At 39.1% G+C, this 19,152-nt stretch overlaps 1 protein-coding gene across 50 annotated transcripts in view; it reads left to right on the top strand.

Moving 5' to 3' along the window:
• NCOA3 (nuclear receptor coactivator 3) overlaps positions 1 to 19,152 on the top strand; it is a 232,890-nt gene that overhangs the window by 195,586 nt on the left and 18,152 nt on the right. For 43 of the 50 annotated variants that reach the window (XM_063633321.1, XM_063633315.1, XM_055266248.2 and 40 more), the window contains 11 exons: positions 2,886 to 2,987; positions 4,752 to 4,924; positions 6,212 to 6,312; positions 7,841 to 8,015; positions 8,400 to 8,588; positions 8,757 to 8,858; positions 14,381 to 14,521; positions 14,928 to 15,075; positions 16,177 to 16,568; positions 16,744 to 17,615; positions 18,488 to 18,623. In XM_063633321.1, the coding sequence (XP_063489391.1) occupies positions 2,905 to 2,987; positions 4,752 to 4,924; positions 6,212 to 6,312; positions 7,841 to 8,015; positions 8,400 to 8,588; positions 8,757 to 8,858; positions 14,381 to 14,521; positions 14,928 to 15,075; positions 16,177 to 16,568; positions 16,744 to 17,615; positions 18,488 to 18,623 (2,512 nt within the window). In that variant the 5' untranslated portion in view covers positions 2,886 to 2,904. Of the gene's footprint in view, positions 1 to 2,885; positions 2,988 to 4,751; positions 4,925 to 6,211; positions 6,313 to 7,840; positions 8,016 to 8,399; positions 8,589 to 8,756; positions 8,859 to 14,380; positions 14,522 to 14,927; positions 15,076 to 16,176; positions 16,569 to 16,743; positions 17,616 to 18,487; positions 18,624 to 19,152 lie in introns of those variants that run through there. The other 7 variants (XM_063633347.1, XM_063633344.1, XM_063633345.1 and 4 more) reach the window with 2 other exon arrangements.

Raw genomic sequence — 19,152 nt, 5'->3', positions numbered from 1 at the left:
AGCCTGGGCAACATGGTGAGACCCTGTCTCTCCAAAAAATACAAAAATTAGCTGGGCATGGTGGTGCTCACCTGTTGTCCCAGCTACCTTGGATACTGAGGCAGGAGGATTGCTTGAGCCCGGGAAGCCGAGGTTACATTGAGCTGAGATTGTGCCACTGCGCTTCAGCCTGGGCGACACAGTAAGACCCTGTCTTTAAAAAAAAAAAAAAAAAAAAGTTATTACTCAATGAATAGTTTGCCATTCAATTTAAAAATAACCTTTGAATGAAACAAATATCAAACCAATTATAGAGACACAGCAAGAATTATTCTATTTTTGTACTTAAGGAATGGAATCACTATTCTTTTTATTTTATTTTTATTATTTATTTATTTATTTATTTATTTATTTATTTATTTATTTTTTGAGATGGGGTCGCACTCTGTTACCCAGGCTGGAGTGCAGTGGCGAGATCTCAGCTCACTGTAACCTCTGCCTCCTGGGTTCATGCGATTCTCCTGTCTCAGCCTCCCAAGTAGCTGAGACTATAGGCTCATGCCACCAGCTAATTTTTGTATTTTTAGTAGAGGCAGAGTTTCACCATATTGGCCAGGCTGGTCTCGAACTCCTGACCTTGTGATTCACCCTCCTCGGCCTCCCAAAGTGGTGGGATTACAGGCGTGAGCCGCTGTGCCTGGCTCTTTTTAATTATTTAATTTATTATTATTATTGTTTTTAAGAGACAGAGTCTCACTCGGTCACCCAGTCTGGGGTGCATTGGCGTGATCATAACTCACTGCAGCCTCAAACTCCTGGGCTCAAGCAGTCTTCTTGTTTTACTCCTAAGTAGTTAATGCTATAGGTGTGCACGATGATGCCTGGCTTATTTTTAAAAAAATTTTGTAGAGACAGGGTGTTACTGTGTTGCACAGATTGGTGTCAAACTGAAGTGCCTCAAACTCAAACTGCCTGAGCCTCCCAAAGCACTGGGATTACTTGAGCTACTCTTTTTAAATATGGAAATTGGAAAATCAAAACTGAACATACCTTTAAGTTTAAAACTCTTTTATTTGAGGATAATTTTAAACTTAAAGCAAGGTTGCAAGAAAATAGTACAAAGAGTTTCTAAGTTATCTCTCCCCTACCCCCCGGTCAGGATTCACCTAGTGTCAACTCCCTTTCTCATCCTTGCCCTGCCTGTCCCCGTTCACAGGTTTATTCACTCACTCATTATATATGCAATTTTTCTTAACCATCTGAGGATAATTTGCATATGTAATAGTCTCTTACCCCAAATATTATACTAAGAATATTGGTCTCTTAAATAACCGTAGTTCATTTATCAACTTAAGTGTATTAATATTGACAACACACTTTTATGTCTATTGTCCATATTCCAATTTTGTCAGTTGATCCAATAATATTCTTTATAGCATTTTCTTACCTCCAGCACAGGATTCAGTCTAGGATCAAATATTGCGTTTAGTTGTCATTTTCTTATAGCTTCCCTTAAAATCTGGACTGTTTACAGACTGTCTTTTGTGACATTGACACGTTTGAAAATACAGTACCCCTGAGATTGTGTGATCTGACTGTGCCACTACTAATAATAGTGAGTCACTACTAATAATAGTGAGTCACTACTAGTGGCTCATAATAGTGAGCCACTAAAGGTTATTTTAAGTCTTTTTCTGTCCTTCATTTAAACTTGTCATGGGGAAAAAACAAATACTTAAGTCATCTCAGCTTTTTAGCATTTGCATTTTACAATCAAAGTTATAGAATGAATTTTCTCGGTAATTTAATACATATTTAGTGCATCTGTAAAGACAATGTTGCAACCTAGATTTTCTGATTTATATTATGATCATGTGATTTTTTAAATTTTGAATTTTTTTGGTTTTTTTGCTTTTGATTTTTTTTTTAAAGCTACACATTTGAAGTTTGATCAGCGTCTTGAGTGAATTTTTTTTATTTGTATAAATCTGTCTTCCTTCCTGGTAGCATTCTGCCACCTAGTGGAAATCTGTGTCCTCCCGCATATGTCTCAGTTTAGTTGGAATGCAAGATGCATTTTAATATATAAAAAATAGTTTAGAATCGTTGAGCTTCATTGGTTGACATGTAATTCTTTACAACAGTGATCATCTTGTTTTAAAAACAAGAGTTTAGTACAGATAAAATTCTTAGCAAATGAGGGCTTAGTAGATGTCTTAAATTGTTACTGAGTATTAAAACCTGCTCATCTTTCTCAACAAGAAGTACTCTACATTTATCTTCTTCATCAATGAAATTTTAACCAAAGCATACTATTTTTCCATCAGTCAATTTTTTTTTTTTTTTGAGACAGAGTCTAGCTCTTGTCGCCCAGGCTGGAGTGCAGTGGTGCCATCTCGGCTCACTGCAACGTCCACCTCCTGGTTCAAGTGATTCTCCTGCCTCAGCCTCCCAAATAACTAGGATTACAGGCACCCGACACCATGGCCGGCTAAATTTTTATTTTTAGTAGAGATGGGGTTTCACCATGTTGGCCAGACAGGGTTTCACCATGTTGGTCAGGCTGGTCTCAAACTCCTGACCTCAGGTGATCCACCTGCCTCGACCTCCCAAAGTGCTGGGACTACAGGCATGAGCTACTGCGCCCTGCAAGATACATATTTTTAGTAGGACTTGAGGAACATTTCTGTCTTGGAGTTGTACATACATTCTGCATAATTCATATTAGAATATGAAATCTGAGGTTGTTTTCAGTATAGTCATTTATGAAAAAGAATATTGAGAATTATCTGTTTAGAGAAAGTAGTTCTGAATTAAAAGATGCAGTCATTCAGTCATATAACACCTTCATAGAGTCATGTATATTTTTTAATGTACTTATCTGATTTCTAATTATTCTGTCTTAGTTGCTGATGTATCTTCAAGATGAGTGGATTAGGAGAAAACTTGGATCCACTGGCCACTGATTCACGAAAACGCAAATTGCCATGTGATACTCCAGGACAAGGGTAGGTGACTTATTTCCTGGTGCTTTACCACACTTGTTTGCCTCCCTCCGCCTTTGTTTAAGGATAACATTTTAGCTTCTTGTCATTTACATTCTCTGGTTAGATTTTTTGGTGGTTTCACTTCGTGGTAAATAGAGTGTTACTGATGAGATGGACATCTTTTTGATGTAATAGAAGTTTTTTTTATTGCTGATTCAGTTAGAAGGTAGAATATTAACAATTTGCAGTACTATAAGAATTTCTGAATGGAAGGCGGGGTAGGAGTTACGAATAGATGACCAAGGTTATGTCATGCGTGTCCATGTGAAGAGACCACCAAACAGACTGTGTGTGAGCAACAAGGCTGTTTATTTCACCTGGGTGCAGGTGGGCTGAGTCTGAAAAGAGAGTCAGCAAAGGGTGGGTGGGATTATCATTAGTTCTTATAGGTTTTGGGATAGGCAGTGAGTTAGGAGCAATGTTTTGCGGGCAGGGGGTAGATCTCACAAAGTACATTCTCAAGGGTGGGGAGAATTACAAAGAACCTTATTAAGGGTGGGGGAGATTACAAAGTACATTGATCAAGGTAGGGTGGGGCAGAAACAAATCACAGTGGTAGAATGTCATCAGTTAAGGCTATTTTCACTTCTTTTGTGGATCTTCAGTTGCTTCAGACCATCTGGATGTATATGTGCAGGCTTAGGCTCAGAGGCCTGACAGTTATAAGTAAGAATCTTTGCTATCTTTTAAGAATGGGTTATGAGTTGATATTTTGTCATTTGTGAGGTTGCATCCTTTTTTTACCAAGTGAAATGAGAAGCTTAAAAATTAGAAACAAAATAATGTAATCTATACAACACTATAGCTTTTAAAGTATTTGCCAAAGTCAGTGTAAATTGAGGTTTAATGTGATAGTTGAAAAATATCAATCTACAATGAAGAAAACTTCATCATTAATAAGTAGCTACCACTGTTTTTGTTCTTATTTGTTAGTTGTTTTATTATCTCTAAGAAGTAAAGATGATTTATTCGTATTTTCTAGATGAAGTAACTGAGGCTAACTCTGCCCAAGGCCACCTAGCTAACAAAGATGGAACTGAATTTAGGTTTACATGAATCTCTATTATGTTGTACTAATTCTCCAAGACAGCATTTTTGATAGTTTATATTGTCTGAGTTTAGTTTGTTTACATATGAAAATAATAGGCCAGGCCGGGCGCGGTGGCTCACGCTTGTAATCCCAGCACTTTGGGAGGCCGAGGCGGGCGGATCACGAGGTCAGGAGATCGAGACCACGGTGAAACCCCGTCTCTACTAAAAATACAAAAAAATTAGCCGGGCGTGGTGGCGGGCGCCTGTAGTCCCAGCTACTCGGAGAGGCTGAGACAGGAGAATGGCGTGAACCCGGGAGGCGGAGCTTGCAGTGAGCCGAGACTGCGCCACTGCACTCCAGCCTGGGTGACAGAGCGAGACTCCGTCTCCAAAAAAAAAAAAAAAAAAGAAAATAATAGGCCAGGTGTGGTGGCGCATGCCTGTAATCCCAGCTACTAGGGAGGCTGAGACAGAAGAATTGCCTGAATCCGGGAGGCGGAGGTTGCATTGAGCCAAAGTCACACTATTGTACTCCAGCCTGGACAACAAGAGCAAAACTCTGTCTCGAGGAAAAAAAAAAAAAAAAGAAAGTAATAGTGTAGTAGTGTTGTATAGGGGCTGATTCTGCTAACAGCTCTTTTGTGATATGTATATTATGTCTCCTTTCCCCCCTTTCTACCCCTTTTCCCTTAGTCTTACCTGCAGTGGTGAAAAGCGGAGACGGGAGCAGGAAAGTAAATATATTGAAGAATTGGCTGAGCTGATATCTGCCAATCTTAGTGATATTGACAATTTCAATGTCAAACCAGATAAATGCGCGATTTTAAAGGAAACAGTAAGACAGATACGTCAAATAAAAGAGCAAGGTAATAAAAACACTCATGTCTTTTTGAACAGTGGTGGTTCCCAGCCTTTTTGGCACCAGGGACTGGTTTTGTGGAAGCCAGTTTTTCCATGGACCTGGTAGAGGGGATGGTTTCAGGATGATTCAAGCACATTACATTTGTGGTGCACTTTATTTCTTTTATGATTACATTGTAACATATAATGAAATAATTATACAACTCACCATAATATAGAAATCAGTGGGAGCCCTGAGCTTGTTTTCCTGCAGCTAGATGGGTCAATTTGGGGGTAATGGGAGAAGCTGACAGATCATAAGGCATTAGAGAATCATAAGGAGCACACAACCTAGATTCCTCACATGTGGAGTTCACATTAGGATTTGCACACCTGTGAGAATCTAATGGTGCTTCTGAGCTGACAGGATGTAGAACTCAGGTGGTAATGTGAGCGATGGGGAGGGGCTGTTGTTAATATAGATGAAACTTTGCTCACTTGCCCACTGCTCACCTGCTGCTGTGCAGCCCCATTCCTAACAGGCCACGGACTGATACTTGTGTGGGGGTCGGGGACCCCTGTTTTAGAAGGAACTTGTTGCTATATTTGCCTTTTTGCTCCTTTGTTTGGATAGAGACTGCAACTGATGGAGGCTAGCAAGTATGGGAATAGACAAATGTGTTGACCAGCTGTGCTTTTTGTTATTTATGTATTTATTTATTTTGAGACGGTGTCTCGCTTTGTCGCTCGGGCTGGAGTGCAGTGGTGCAATCTCAGCTCACCACAACCTCCACCTCCCAGGTTCAAGAGATTCTCCTGCCTCAGCCTCCCGAGTAGCTAGGATTACAGGCACCTGTCACCATGCCCAGCTAAGTTTTGTATTTTTAGTAGAGACAGGGTTTCGCCATGTTGGCCACGCTGGTCTGAAACTCCTGACCTCAGGTGATCCACCCGCCTCAGCCTCCCAGAGTTCTGGGATTACAGGCATGAGCCACCGCGCTGGGCCTCCAGCTATGCTCTTTAGAAATGGTTAACAGACAATTCCCTGTTATTTGGTAGTTCCTTTTCAGGAAGCTGTGGGATAGTACATTTAGTAGTGAAACGATTTAGGTATCTTCTGGCTTCCTGGGTAACTATGAAGTTTAGTTTTGATGTTATAATATTGTAGCATCATTCTCTTATGAGGAAATGTTTTGTATGTATGTATGGGCATGTGCATGTGTATCTTTATGTCTCTTCTGGGGACTATTCGAAGGTGATTTAATCTATAACCGATAGTGGGTTACTTGTTATACCGCCTTCTGTCTTTTCAGGAAAAACTATTTCCAATGATGATGATGTTCAAAAAGCGGATGTATCTTCTACGGGGCAGGGAGTTATTGATAAAGACTCCTTAGGACCGCTTTTACTTCAGGCAAGTATAAAGATTTTAACTGTCCAGTAAGCTGTGTTGCCCTTTGGTTTATTATAAAGCTATAAAAAATTGATGAAATTTTGGTTAGGAAATGAGAACAAAAAGAAAGCATTTTTTTCTTTGAGACAGTTCAGTATTCTGAATATGATGGTAAAATGCTCTTATATTTACAATACACATAATTCAGGAAGCCTTGCCCCCCTAGTAAAAATATAGTTGCAAACTGAGAAACCACACATATACAAACATAAAAATATAAGCAAGCAGGAAAGGAAAGGTAACCTATAATTTCACAGAGATATTTGGGTACAAATGGCCCTTCATATCCATGGGTTTTGCACCACAGATTTGGAGGCTGGGGAAGAAATAAAAAATAATGTTAAAACAATAAAAAAAGCCCCTCAGTGTAATGACTATTTATATAGCATTTACATTGTATTAGGTATTATAAGTAATCTAGAGATGATTTAAAGTATATTGGAATATATGCATAGGCTATAGGCAAATACACCATTTTATATCGGAGACTTGGGCATCCTCGGATTTTGCTATCTTTGGGAGGTCTTGGAACCAATCTTACACAGATACTGGGGTGTGATGACTGTATGTTTCAGCTCAGACATTTTTGGTGAATTTTTGCGTGATTGATTACATGGCACGCTATGGTTTTATATTCTTGAGGAATTGTTAAGACTTAAAAATGTGCATTGTATTTGTTTAGGGGCTGAAGCCCTTCATAAGGTTAACTTGTCAACTTCTTTTTGTTTCAGGTAGTTTGTTCCAACTACTTTTAGTTGATCAGTTTTGAAATTCCTCTTTGTAAATTCTCATTAAGGAATAGTATAGCAGTTTCTGTAGCTTGACTTGGCATCAAATGGAAAAATGGGAAGAGCTAAGGATGCTTTTCTCATTTTTAAAAGCTCCTTTGAAGATATAATTCTTTAAAAATTAGGTTAGACATTAATTCAGATTTCATGCTGAACATATTTATGTATACACTCCCCCACCCCCAATTCTTCTTCTTCTTCTTTTTTTTCCCCCCAATAATGCCTGTAGTAATGGTGCTAATGTTAGTAGTAATGGTGGCTTATAGTTGTTTGCAGTAATTAAGTCAGCAGTAGTTTTTACACATTCTGCTTACTACTATGGCTGCTGTTTGCTGATACTACCATAACAAAATGCCACAGACTTGGTTAGGTTAAACCAAATAAATTTATTTCCTACAGTGTTGGAGGCTGGAAGTCCAGGATCAAGGTGTCAGCAGGATTGGATTCTCCTTGGCTTGTCACTGTGTTTTCCCATGGCCTTTTTCTCTGCGTGTACATTCCTGGTGTCTTTCTCTCCCCATATAGTATACCAGTCATATTGGATTAGGGTCCCCACCGTTATGACCTCATTTATCTTTACCTCCTTGAAGGTCTTGTTTCCAAATACAGTGACATTGATGGTTAGAGTTTCAATTTAAGAATTAGAGGGAGGAGGATACAATTCAGTCCATAACAGCCTGTATTAACATATCCTATTTTAGGCATTGGATGGTTTCCTATTTGTGGTGAATCGAGACGGAAACATTGTATTTGTGTCAGAAAATGTCACACAATACCTGCAATATAAGCAAGAGGACCTGGTTAACACAAGTGTTTACAATATCTTACATGAAGAAGACAGAAAGGATTTTCTTAAAAATTTACCAAAATCTACAGGTAGGCTCTTAATGTGTATTTTCTAAATAGGTTAAATTTTTTTCCTTGACCATGTGTTAGAAAATTGAATGTCTCTTTTAGGAAGTCAAGTGATCAAATGAGGGTAGGAAGGCATGTGATTTAATAGCAAAATTTTCACATATGGAGTCAGTGACTTAAAAATTTGGTATACATTTTAAGAGGCATATAGTTACAAAATATGCAGTGAGATTTCTGTTAAAGTTGAAATTATTCACATGTTTTGTATATTGCCAGCCTGAAATGTTAGTATAGATATAACTATGGAAAACATGCATAATGAGAAAATGCAGCTTGAATTCTTGATGATGGTCATAGAATGAGTTACCAGCTTTTTAAAATGTCATTTCAATTTGTTTTCCAAAGTTAATGGAGTTTCCTGGACAAATGAGACCCAAAGACAAAAAAGCCATACGTTTAATTGCCGTATGTTGATGAAAACACCGCATGATATTCTGGAAGACATAAACGCCAGTCCTGAAATGCGCCAGAGATATGAAACAATGCAGTGCTTTGCCCTGTCTCAGCCACGAGCTATGATGGAGGAAGGGGAAGGTAAGAGCTATCATATGTTATGTTCATGAAACAAATAGTGGCCATACTTGGAGTTTTGAAACTTGTGTTGTAACCCGTCTTACTGAATTCCATGTCCTTGCTTGCCTATTGAACGTATATATCCAAAAGTTAAGTATAATCCTTACCAGGGTGAATTTTTTATTGTAGATTTGCAATCTTGTATGATCTGTGTGGCACGCCGCATTACTACAGGAGAAAGAGCATTTCCATCAAACCCTGAGAGCTTTATTACCAGGCATGATCTTTCAGGTAAAAACTCTTTTCTCTCTCTCTCTCTCTCTCTCTCTGTGTATACGTACATTTTTATTTTGGAAATTTTTGTAAATGTTACTATTTTTAATCTGTACTATCATAGAAATGTATACCTACTGTTATGAGTGCTTTATGTATATCATTTTTCATGTTGCTTATGCAACCTTAAAAGAATTTCACTAAAATTCTTGGCATTTGAGTTGGGTATGTTTGGCATTTTAAATCCCCCAAATAAATTAAAAAACAAATTTAGGGGCACCTGGTTTTCTCTCCAAATGGCATTTTGTGTCAGAATTTAGTATTTCTTTAACTTCAAGCCCATTTGTCATAAAGAAGCAATGTTTAAAAAAATTATAAGTAATTTAATGAGAATTATTGGGAGTAATTCCTTTTTTTTTTTTTTTTTTTTTGAGACGGAGTCTTGCTCTGTTGCCCAGGCTGGGGTGCAATTGTGCGATCTTGGCTCACTGCAACCTCCACTTCTTGGGTTCAAGTGATTTTCCTGCCACAGCCTCCCAAACAGTTTGGACTACAGGCACATGCCACCATGCCCGGCTAATTTTTGTATTTTTAGTAGAGACGGGGTTTCACCATGTTGTCCAGGCTGGTCTCGAACTCTTGACCTTAAGTGATTCGCCTGCCTCAGCCTCCCAAAGTGCTGGGATTACAGTTGTGAGCCACTGTGCCTGGCCGGAAGTAATTCTTGACATCAACCTGAGTTTCAGTCTTGGTCTGCCATTTTTTAATCATAGAAATAAAAAATTAAAGACATCGCGGTTGATAAGATGCATTAATGAAATTAAACACTGTGGCAATATTATTTTTATTTACCTTCAGGGTTACTCTTATGGTCACCTAAGTGTAAATGGGGATGCCAAGGGTTTGTCATATATGCCTCATTTGGGATAAAGAAACAGAAGCTTGGTGACAGAGATTGGGTTATTGTCCAAGATCATGGCTAATAAGAAAATTTATAGTTGAGTCTGCCTGACTTAGCCTGTATTCTTTGCTTTGTGTAACACTAATTTTACAATGTGGACCTTTAACAAGTGATATAAAAATGGAGTAGGTATACGTAAAATATAGCTATCGCTATTACATATGGATGTAATATGTATATATAATATACATAAAGCAGAATATTTTTAAAGAAATATTACTATCTTTGCAGTCATTCAACCATTTTATGCCATCAGTAACCTATCTTCAGGATTTTTGAGATTAATTTTCACAATTAAAAAGAAGTAGCAAAGGATTATTTTGACAATTCAAAGCACAATCTTGTTTACGCTGATGGATATTACTTTTTTTTTTTTGAGACAGAGTCTTGCTCTGTCGTGCGCAGGCTGGAATGCAATGGCATGATCTCGGCTCACTGCAACCTCTGCCTCCTGGGTTCAAGCGATTCTCCTGCCTCAGCCTCCCGAGTAGCTGAAATTACAGGCGCCCATCACCACGCCTGGCTAATTTTTTGTATTTTTAGTAGAGACAGGGTTTCACCATGTTGGTCAGGCCGGTCTCAAACTCCTGACCTCAGGTAATCCGCCTGCCTCGGCCTCCCAAAGTGCTGGGATTACAGGCATGAGCCACCATGCCCGGCTGTATATTACTTTATATTTGAACGTTTTCTCTGTATTAACTCCCCTCAGATAAACATAGTGACAGCAATTGTTATATATTATTTTATCCTTTTAGAGTGGGTCTTTCTCTGCACCTCCTATGGTTTGGCAGTGTTAATTTTCTACTTGAATAGCCATGTTTTACATTTGTTAATGAAAATACTAAATAAAATATCTTTAAGCAGTTTAGCAAGTAGCATCTTTGAAAATTATCTCATCAGTATATAAAAGTGATACATGTTTATTACAAAAGTTGGAAATTACCAAGCATGAAAGAAAACAGGATATGATGGAGAAAAAAATTGCCAAGCAAGAAAGATCAAATGCTTTGTGTGATTAACATCATTTAAAACTGAGATCCTACTTACCGTAGTTACAGTTAATGCCTTCCAGTGGCTATCTCTTATTTTATAGGAGGCTTATTGCACTCAACACAATACTTGTTTTGACCTCTGGAGATATTTTATCTTCTGTCCCTTATGTGTTTCATTTAATAAATTTTTATGAACATCTGTTTTGTATTTGTCATGTGGCCCAGGGCTAAACTCAGGGGAGGTGGTTGAGGACAAATCATCTCTATTTTGGGCACGAGTGCACAGGTATTTACTCTTTCCCAGAATGCATTTATCCCTTTTCCCTAGTCTCCACCTGCTACTAATAAGATTTTTGGTCACCATTAAAATTCTGAATTTTAAACAGATTATTGGACTGGTGGTTTATCTCCGTCAGCTTATTCAATATTACTGCCTTTTAAATCTCCAGTAGCTTTTGCAGAATTACTTTTCACTATGAAGCCCCATGAGTTTTCCCAAACCAAACTTGGTTTTCTTCAGTATATTTTCTAATGAATATGTAATAGAAAGGATAAATACATGGGCAAGAATTTTTTTTTTTTTTTTGAGACGGAGTCTTGCTCTGTTGCCCAGGCTGGAGTGCAGTGGCGAAATCTTGGCTCACTGCAACCTCTGCCTCCCAGGTTCAAACCATTCTCCTGCCTCAGCCTCCCGAGTAGCTGGGACTACAGGTACATGCCACCACACTTGGCTAATTTTTTGTATTTTTAGTAGAGATGGGGTTTCACCATGTTAGCCAGGATGGTCTCGAACTCCTGACTTCATGATCCACCCACCTCGGCCTCCCAAAGTGTTGGGATTATAGGCGTGAGCCACCATGCCTGGCCTGGGCAAGCCTTTTCTATGTCTTTCCTAATTTGTCTGGAGTCAGTTTATTGCCCACTTCTTTCAAGTTATTTGTCTGTACCTTTTGGGTCACGACTTCCATCATCATTGGGATTTGGCATGTCTGTTGGTGCTGGGCATAAGAGATTGCCCAAATCTGATTATTGCATTTCTTAGTAAAACCTACACAAAACAGATAACTTGGCAATCTTGACATCAGCAGGAGCTTCATATGAAGTCTGCCATGTTTAACCATGGAGCATATTTTGTCATAGAAAAGATTACTGAGGATGTCCAGGTCAAAAACTATGTGACCAGTTATTATGGCTTGGATCATTCTGTCTGCATTCAAAGACATAGAAAAGGCCTGAAAGCTGATCCAAGACCAGCCATGGAAGCTGGTCACATAGCTTTTGACCTGGATATCCTCAGTAATTAGTCTGAATTTTCTAAGGGCAGTTTCATCATTATGCAGATCAGCAAGGTTCATTTCAAAAACACAGTTCTTGAGGCCATCAGATGCAGTTTTGGTTCCTTGAGCCCTTTTGACTAGTTTGTTACCAGTTAAACATAGCTGGTGCTTTCACATCATATCAGTCTTTTTTAGGAAATGGATTAACCACTTTCTTCTCTGCTCCCGTTCTGCCACTTTTTCTAAGGCACTTGCTTTTGCCAACCACCCTAGTGCTGCTTAGAGTGAAAAGGCCTAGACATTTTTTAAGGACCATCTGTTGTCATGAAACCTTCTTTAATTTCGTAGTATTTTTGAGTATGTATATTTGGTGTCTCCACTGTATTTGATATTAAGCAACAGTTGTCAGAAGCTTCCAGCATTGTAGAAATGAGTATTTGGTTAACCCTCCAAGTTTAGGTATTAAGTGTACAAAAATGTGATCATCTCTCAGAATTGTCCTTGTTGGCTCTTTAAGCAGATATTTTCTCTTGCTTATAGTTGTAGGGACAGAATCTCTTTGGACAAACAACTTTCCTCATAGGTGTTATTTTTTCCCTTTACACGAAACTGAACTTAAGGTTATCTGGACATGTTATGTTCAGTACATTCAGAAAGTAAAAGGAGTTTGTGTGATATATATTCTGTACAGCATTTGGGAAAACACTGGTTTTCTACACTGCCACACCACTTCTGACCCCAGATGTATTTTTTTCTACACTAACCAGTGCTCTGTCTGACATAAGCTGGGTGCCCTACAATTTTAGTTTGGACAGTTTCTACCTGGGTTTAGCATTAGATCTTACAAGTTTAAGAGTTCAGTCCCACAAAACTGCCTGTACTTCACTTCAGATGCCAGTTGCAAGTCCTGGCCTTCTGACTGACTGGCTATAAATTGGGCTTCTGATCCTCTCCTTAGGTTTGATGATTTGCTAGAATGGCTCAAGAAATCCGGAAATGCTTTACTCAGGTTTACTGGTTTCTTATGAAGGATACAACTCAGGAGTATCTCAATGGGAGAAATGTATAGGACAAGGTATCGGGGTGGGGATGAGGTTTGGAGGTTCCATGCCCTCCCTGGGCTTATAGCCTTCCCAGCACCTTAATGTGTTCATCCTTTGGAAGCTCATCAAATCTCTTGTTCAAGAGGTTTTTTTTTGTTTTAGTTTTTTTTTAAATTGGAGATGGAGTCTTGCTCTGTTGCCTAGGCTGGAGTGCAGTGGCACGATCTCGGCTCACTGTAATCTCTGCCTCCCAGGTTCAAGCAATTCTCCTGCCTCAGCCTCCCAAGTAGCTGGGATTACAGTACGTGCCACCATGCCCAGCTAAGTTTTGTATTCTTAGTAGAGACAGGGTTTCACCATGTTGACCAGGCTGGTCTCGAACTCTTGACCTTGTGATCTGCCTGCCTTGGCCTCCCAAACTGCCGGTATTACAGACGTGAGCCAGTGTTCCTGGCCCAAGAGTTTTTTTTTTTTGAGATGGAGTCTCATTCTGTCGCCAGGCTGGAGTGCAGTGGCATGATCTTGGCTCACTGCAACCTCTGCCTGCCAGGTTCAAGCGATTCTCCTGCCTCACCCTCCCGAGTAGCTGGGACTACAGGCACACGCCCCCACGCCCAGCTAATTTTTGTATTTTTAGTAGAGATGGGGTTTCACCATTTTGGCCAGGATGGTCTCGATATCTTGACCTTGTGATCCGCCTGCCTTGGCCTCCCAAAGTGCTGGGATTACAGGCGTGAGGCACTACGCTAGGCCAAGAGTTTTTTGTAGAATTTAATCACCAGGCTCTCCTTCCTCCCTCATGCCCCATTCCTGGAGGTTAGTAGATGGAACTACTAACAGAAAGTTCCAATCCTTTAATTACTTGGTCTTTCTGATTACCAGCTCCATCCTGAGGTGATCTACAGACCCCACCCTAAGTCACCTCATTAGCATAAATTGAGGTGTGTCCCAAAGGGGCTCTTTATGAATAACTTGAAAATACTTTTATTACTCAGGAAATTCTGAGGATTTTACACAGGGGCTCTGTGCTAGAAATCTGACAAAGACCAAATGTATTATTATACTCTTTAGCAGAACATATAGGGAGAATCCTGTGGTGCTATGTCTTAAGGAGAAAAGCTCTGGATATAGTAGAAATTTGGATCAGAGAAGGTGGAGCAAAGATTTAATATCTTTTATTTTATTCTCCAGTGCTAACCATGTGTAGGCAGCCAGTAAATACTTGTGGGCTGGATATAAGTCTTTTTTTCCTTTTTCTGTTTAATAGGAAAGGTTGTCAATATAGATACAAATTCACTGAGATCTTCCATGAGGCCTGGCTTTGAAGATATAATCCGAAGGTGTATTCAGAGATTTTTTAGTCTAAATGATGGGCAGTCATGGTCCCAGAAACGTCACTATCAAGAAGGTAAAGAATTTTGGGGTTGATTCTTCCTATTTTATTCTTTAGAGACAGGGCTTGCTATCTTGCCCAGGCTGGACTTGAACTTCTGGGTTTAATTGACCCTTCTGCCTCAGCTTCTGATAGCCAAGACTGCAGGTGCACACCACCATACCTGGTTTTGGGGTTGATTCTTGATCTTGTTTGTCATTATGTTTGGTATACACATTACTATAGTTGCTGTTTTGTTGGTGAGGGGTAGGAAAATGATTCCTGAGTGTTCTTATTTTACCCTGTTGATGATTTTGGTGCAGATCCAGTCTTTCCTTGGATTTTTAGAAATGCACTTGAAATATATTTCCTTCCTGTCCCCTCCTATACATATTTGTTTTGCTGACTGTAGTTACCAGTAATGGGATATTTTCCCCAACAGCTTATCTTAATGGCCATGCAGAAACCCCAGTTTATCGATTCTCATTGGCTGATGGAACTATAGTGACTGCACAGACAAAAAGCAAACTCTTCCGAAATCCTGTAACAAATGATCGACATGGCTTTGTCTCAACCCACTTCCTTCAGAGGTAATGATAGATTACTGTGTATTCTAATACGAAATGCAGCAGTGTTCTCAAAATGCTTTATTATTAAAGTAAAAATGGAAGGGACAAAATGAGACAAAATTTAGGAAGGTTATTGGGTTTGATGAAATGAGTTTAGATTCCTGGATTATGATATGTTTAAGGTTGTATTTTTATGTGGAAGTGATTATTTATTAAATACTTTACAGGAAAGCTAGGTGATGGGAAGGCTAATGGGTGGATGAAAAGAGCATATAAAATCTGATTACATGACTTACCATTCATTTCTGATGATGTGTATTGCTTTGGGGACTGCATTTAAAATTTGAGGGTAAACTTTAAGAATAAAGGTAGTTACTGTCTGTGTTGGTAGTGGCAAATAAGAAATGCATGAAGGGGAGGATATTCACCCATTAATTATCTTGAGTAATTTGCAGGTACCTCCAAGTGAAGCCCTAGATAATATGGCAACTCTAATAAAGCCCACCTGAAACTCCAGTTAACATAGCTGTTGGTCTTTCATAATACTACAGTGGTCTCACTCATAGATTCTGTGGCTTACTGAAAAATATGTTACTAGGTAAATAATTGATCGATATGTAGATTGGAACTGTCACTAGGTATTGGAATGCTGCCTAAAAAGTTAAGTTCCTGGGTAGTTAATTCATCCCATTTTTTTTTTTATTCCCTCTCCCTCTTTCTTCCTTTCTTTTTTTTTTTTTTTAAACAGAGACAGGGTCTTGATCTGTCACCCAGGCTGGTGTGCAGTAGTGCCATCACAGCTCACTGCAACCTCGAACTCCTGGGCTCAGGCGATCCTCCCACCGCAGCCTCCTGAGTAGCTAGGACTACAGATGTGTGTCACTATGCCTGGCCAATGTTTAAATTTTTTGTAGAGACATGATCTCGCTGTGTTGCCCAGGTTGGTTTCAAACTCCTGAGCTCAAGTAATCCTCCTGCCTCAACTTCCCAAAGTGCTGGGAATATAGGTGTTAGCCACTGTAGCTGGCTGGTTTTTTAAATTTTTATTTTATTTTAAATCTGATTAAAGGCTTTCATGCATGCTTAGAATTTTTTAGTAAAAGTTTGATGTTTGTTTTGCAGAGAACAGAATGGATATAGACCAAACCCAAATCCTGTTGGACAAGGGATTAGACCACCTATGGCTGGATGCAACAGTTCGGTAGGCGGCATGAGTATGTCGCCAAACCAAGGCTTACAGATGCCAAGCAGCAGGGCCTATGGCTTGGCAGACCCTAGCACCACAGGGCAGATGAGTGGAGCTAGGTACGGGGGTTCCAGTAACATAGCTTCATTGACCCCTGGGCCAGGCATGCAATCACCTTCTTCCTACCAGAACAACAACTATGGGCTCAACATGAGTAGCCCCCCACATGGGAGTCCTGGTCTTGCCCCAAACCAGCAGAATATCATGATTTCTCCTCGTAATCGTGGGAGTCCAAAGATAGCCTCACATCAGTTTTCTCCTGTTGCAGGTATTTGTGTTGACATTTCCTGTTATTTTTTTCTTTTTAAGTAATTATTCTTTCTATACTACTGTAATTCTTGTAAAGTTAATCTATTTTATAATAGAAACTTTGAAAAATTAAGTTGTATTTTGTTACAGTGTCTGGTAGTCTAATTATTTTCCTAAATTTTTTTCAAATTCAGGTGTGCACTCTCCCATGGGATCTTCTGGCAATACTGGGAACCACAGCTTTTCCAGCAGCTCTCTCAGTGCCCTGCAAGCCATCAGTGAGGGTGTGGGGACTTCCCTTTTATCTACTCTGTCATCGCCAGGCCCCAAATTGGATAACTCTCCCAATATGAATATAACCCAACCAAGTAAAGTAAGCAGTCAGGACTCCAAGAGTCCTCTGGGCTTTTATTGTGACCAAAATCCAGTGGAGAGTTCAATGTGTCAGTCAAATAGCAGAGATCACCTCAGTGACAAAGAAAGTAAGGAGAGCAGTGTTGAGGGGTTAGAGAATCAAAGGGGTCCTTTGGAAAGCAAAGGTCATAAAAAATTACTGCAGTTACTTACCTGTTCTTCTGATGACCGGGGTCATTCATCCTTGACCAACTCCCCCCTAGATTCAAGTTGTAAAGAATCTTCTGTTAGTGTCACCAGCCCCTCTGGAGTCTCCTCCTCTACACCTGGAGGAGTATCCTCTACATCCAATATGCATGGGTCACTGTTACAAGAGAAGCACCGGATTTTGCACAAGTTGCTGCAGAATGGGAATTCACCAGCTGAAGTAGCCAAGATTACTGCAGAAGCCACTGGGAAAGACACCAGCAGCATAACTTCTTGTGGGGACGGAAATGTTGTCAAGCAAGAGCAGCTAAGTCCTAAGAAGAAGGAGAATAATGCACTTCTTAGATACCTGCTGGACAGGGATGATCCTAGTGATGCACTCTCTAAAGAACTACAGCCCCAAGTGGAAGGAGTGGATAATAAAATGAGTCAGTGCACCAGCTCCACCATTCCTAGCTCAAGTCAAGAGAAAGACCCTAAAATTAAGACAGAGACAAGTGAAGAGGTAATTTGTTTTCTGTATATTTCAGCTCATATTTCATCATTTTTCTGTGTTAGATATGTGATATAAAAATTCTTCCATTTTAGGTTTATTTAAAGGAAGTTAAATCTTTAACTGTCATTTCTTGATAATTATTTTGGGTGTCAGTAAAGTTATGATGTAATTTAGAAATAACAGATGTGTATGTTTTAAGATGTGACTATAACTCTTTAGTAGCCAATATGAAATTTTTTCATGGAGGTGTTTATTGCTGGAATGGGCAGATTGGGTCATTAAGAGAATGGTAGAAGTAATCAGGAAAAAAAAGCCTAATTTTTATTTTAAGGTAAAATCAAGTTTCATGCACAAGATGACATTCTGTATAAGCATTTCCCAAACTTATAGGATATATTAATATGCACTTGAGCAAATGAAAGGCTTAAAGTTAGGATGTGGGCTTAACCTACTGTTCACCAAATTTATTGACTGAAGCCCTTTTTAGAGCATGCCTATGAACATCCCAGCTTGCTGCTTTTATTATTAATCACCCTTATTTTCAGAAGGTATGTGTAGATGCAGATATCTGTTAGCTAATTATCAGTGCACTGCTAGTGACTAATGTTACCTGCAAAATATTCTACAGTTTGAGAATTAAATGTCTTGTGTAAATTTAAAAAATGCCCCTTTGAAAGGACCAAATGTAGTGATTTAATCTCAGAGGAGGAAGATTAGAGATGGGGGTCATAATAAACTGGCCTTTAAGGTGGGCATTATCATTGTAGGTAGTTTTTGTATTTTACTTGCTTCTATTTCATGTATCATTTTTTCTGATGGGTATGTTTATACCTGTGTGTCTAGTAATGTATACAGGTTAATTTTTAAAACTTTATTTTCAGGGATCTGGAGACGTGGATAATCTAGATGCTATTCTTGGTGATCTGACTAGTTCTGACTTTTACAATAATTCCGTATCCTCAAATGGTAGTCATCTGGGGACTAAACAACAGGTGTTTCAAGGAACTAATTCTCTGGGTAAGAATGAACTAGGTTTTGTTTTTGCTGCCTTTGAAACTTTTCTGCATACCTGTAAACACTCTTACACTAAGACCAGGATATAAATAGCATTTAAAACTTCAGAACATATATTCTGCCTCTGTTTTCTATACTAATTTATATTGTATGTGCTTTAGAAAGCTTTTTGAACATTTTCCTGTTTTTTAAAAATTACTTTTAAATAAATTTCCCACTTCTAACTAATATGCCAGTAATCATGGCACTTATAGAAAAATGTTCATCTTTGATTATTCCAGGTGAGTACTGTAAGTACTAGGGCATATATTTTTCTTAGCCACAGAGAATTGGATTAAAAAGCAACTCAAACTCCAGATTAAAACCTGTCCATTGGTATTTTAACAGAATCTTGTCATTTAATTAAGATAGTTTTCTTCTTTGGTGTTTGCTGGTTCTTATTTAGCCCCTCTCCTGTTGCTGTGTGTTTACTTCATCAGTTTAACAAAGGTAGGCTGGGCATGGTGGCTCACATCTGTGGTCCCAGCTACTC

This window comes from Symphalangus syndactylus, chromosome 24, assembly GCF_028878055.3.
Source record: "Symphalangus syndactylus isolate Jambi chromosome 24, NHGRI_mSymSyn1-v2.1_pri, whole genome shotgun sequence".
NCBI lineage: Eukaryota > Metazoa > Chordata > Mammalia > Primates > Hylobatidae > Symphalangus > Symphalangus syndactylus.
This window is presented reverse-complemented; position numbering and strand designations above follow the sequence as displayed.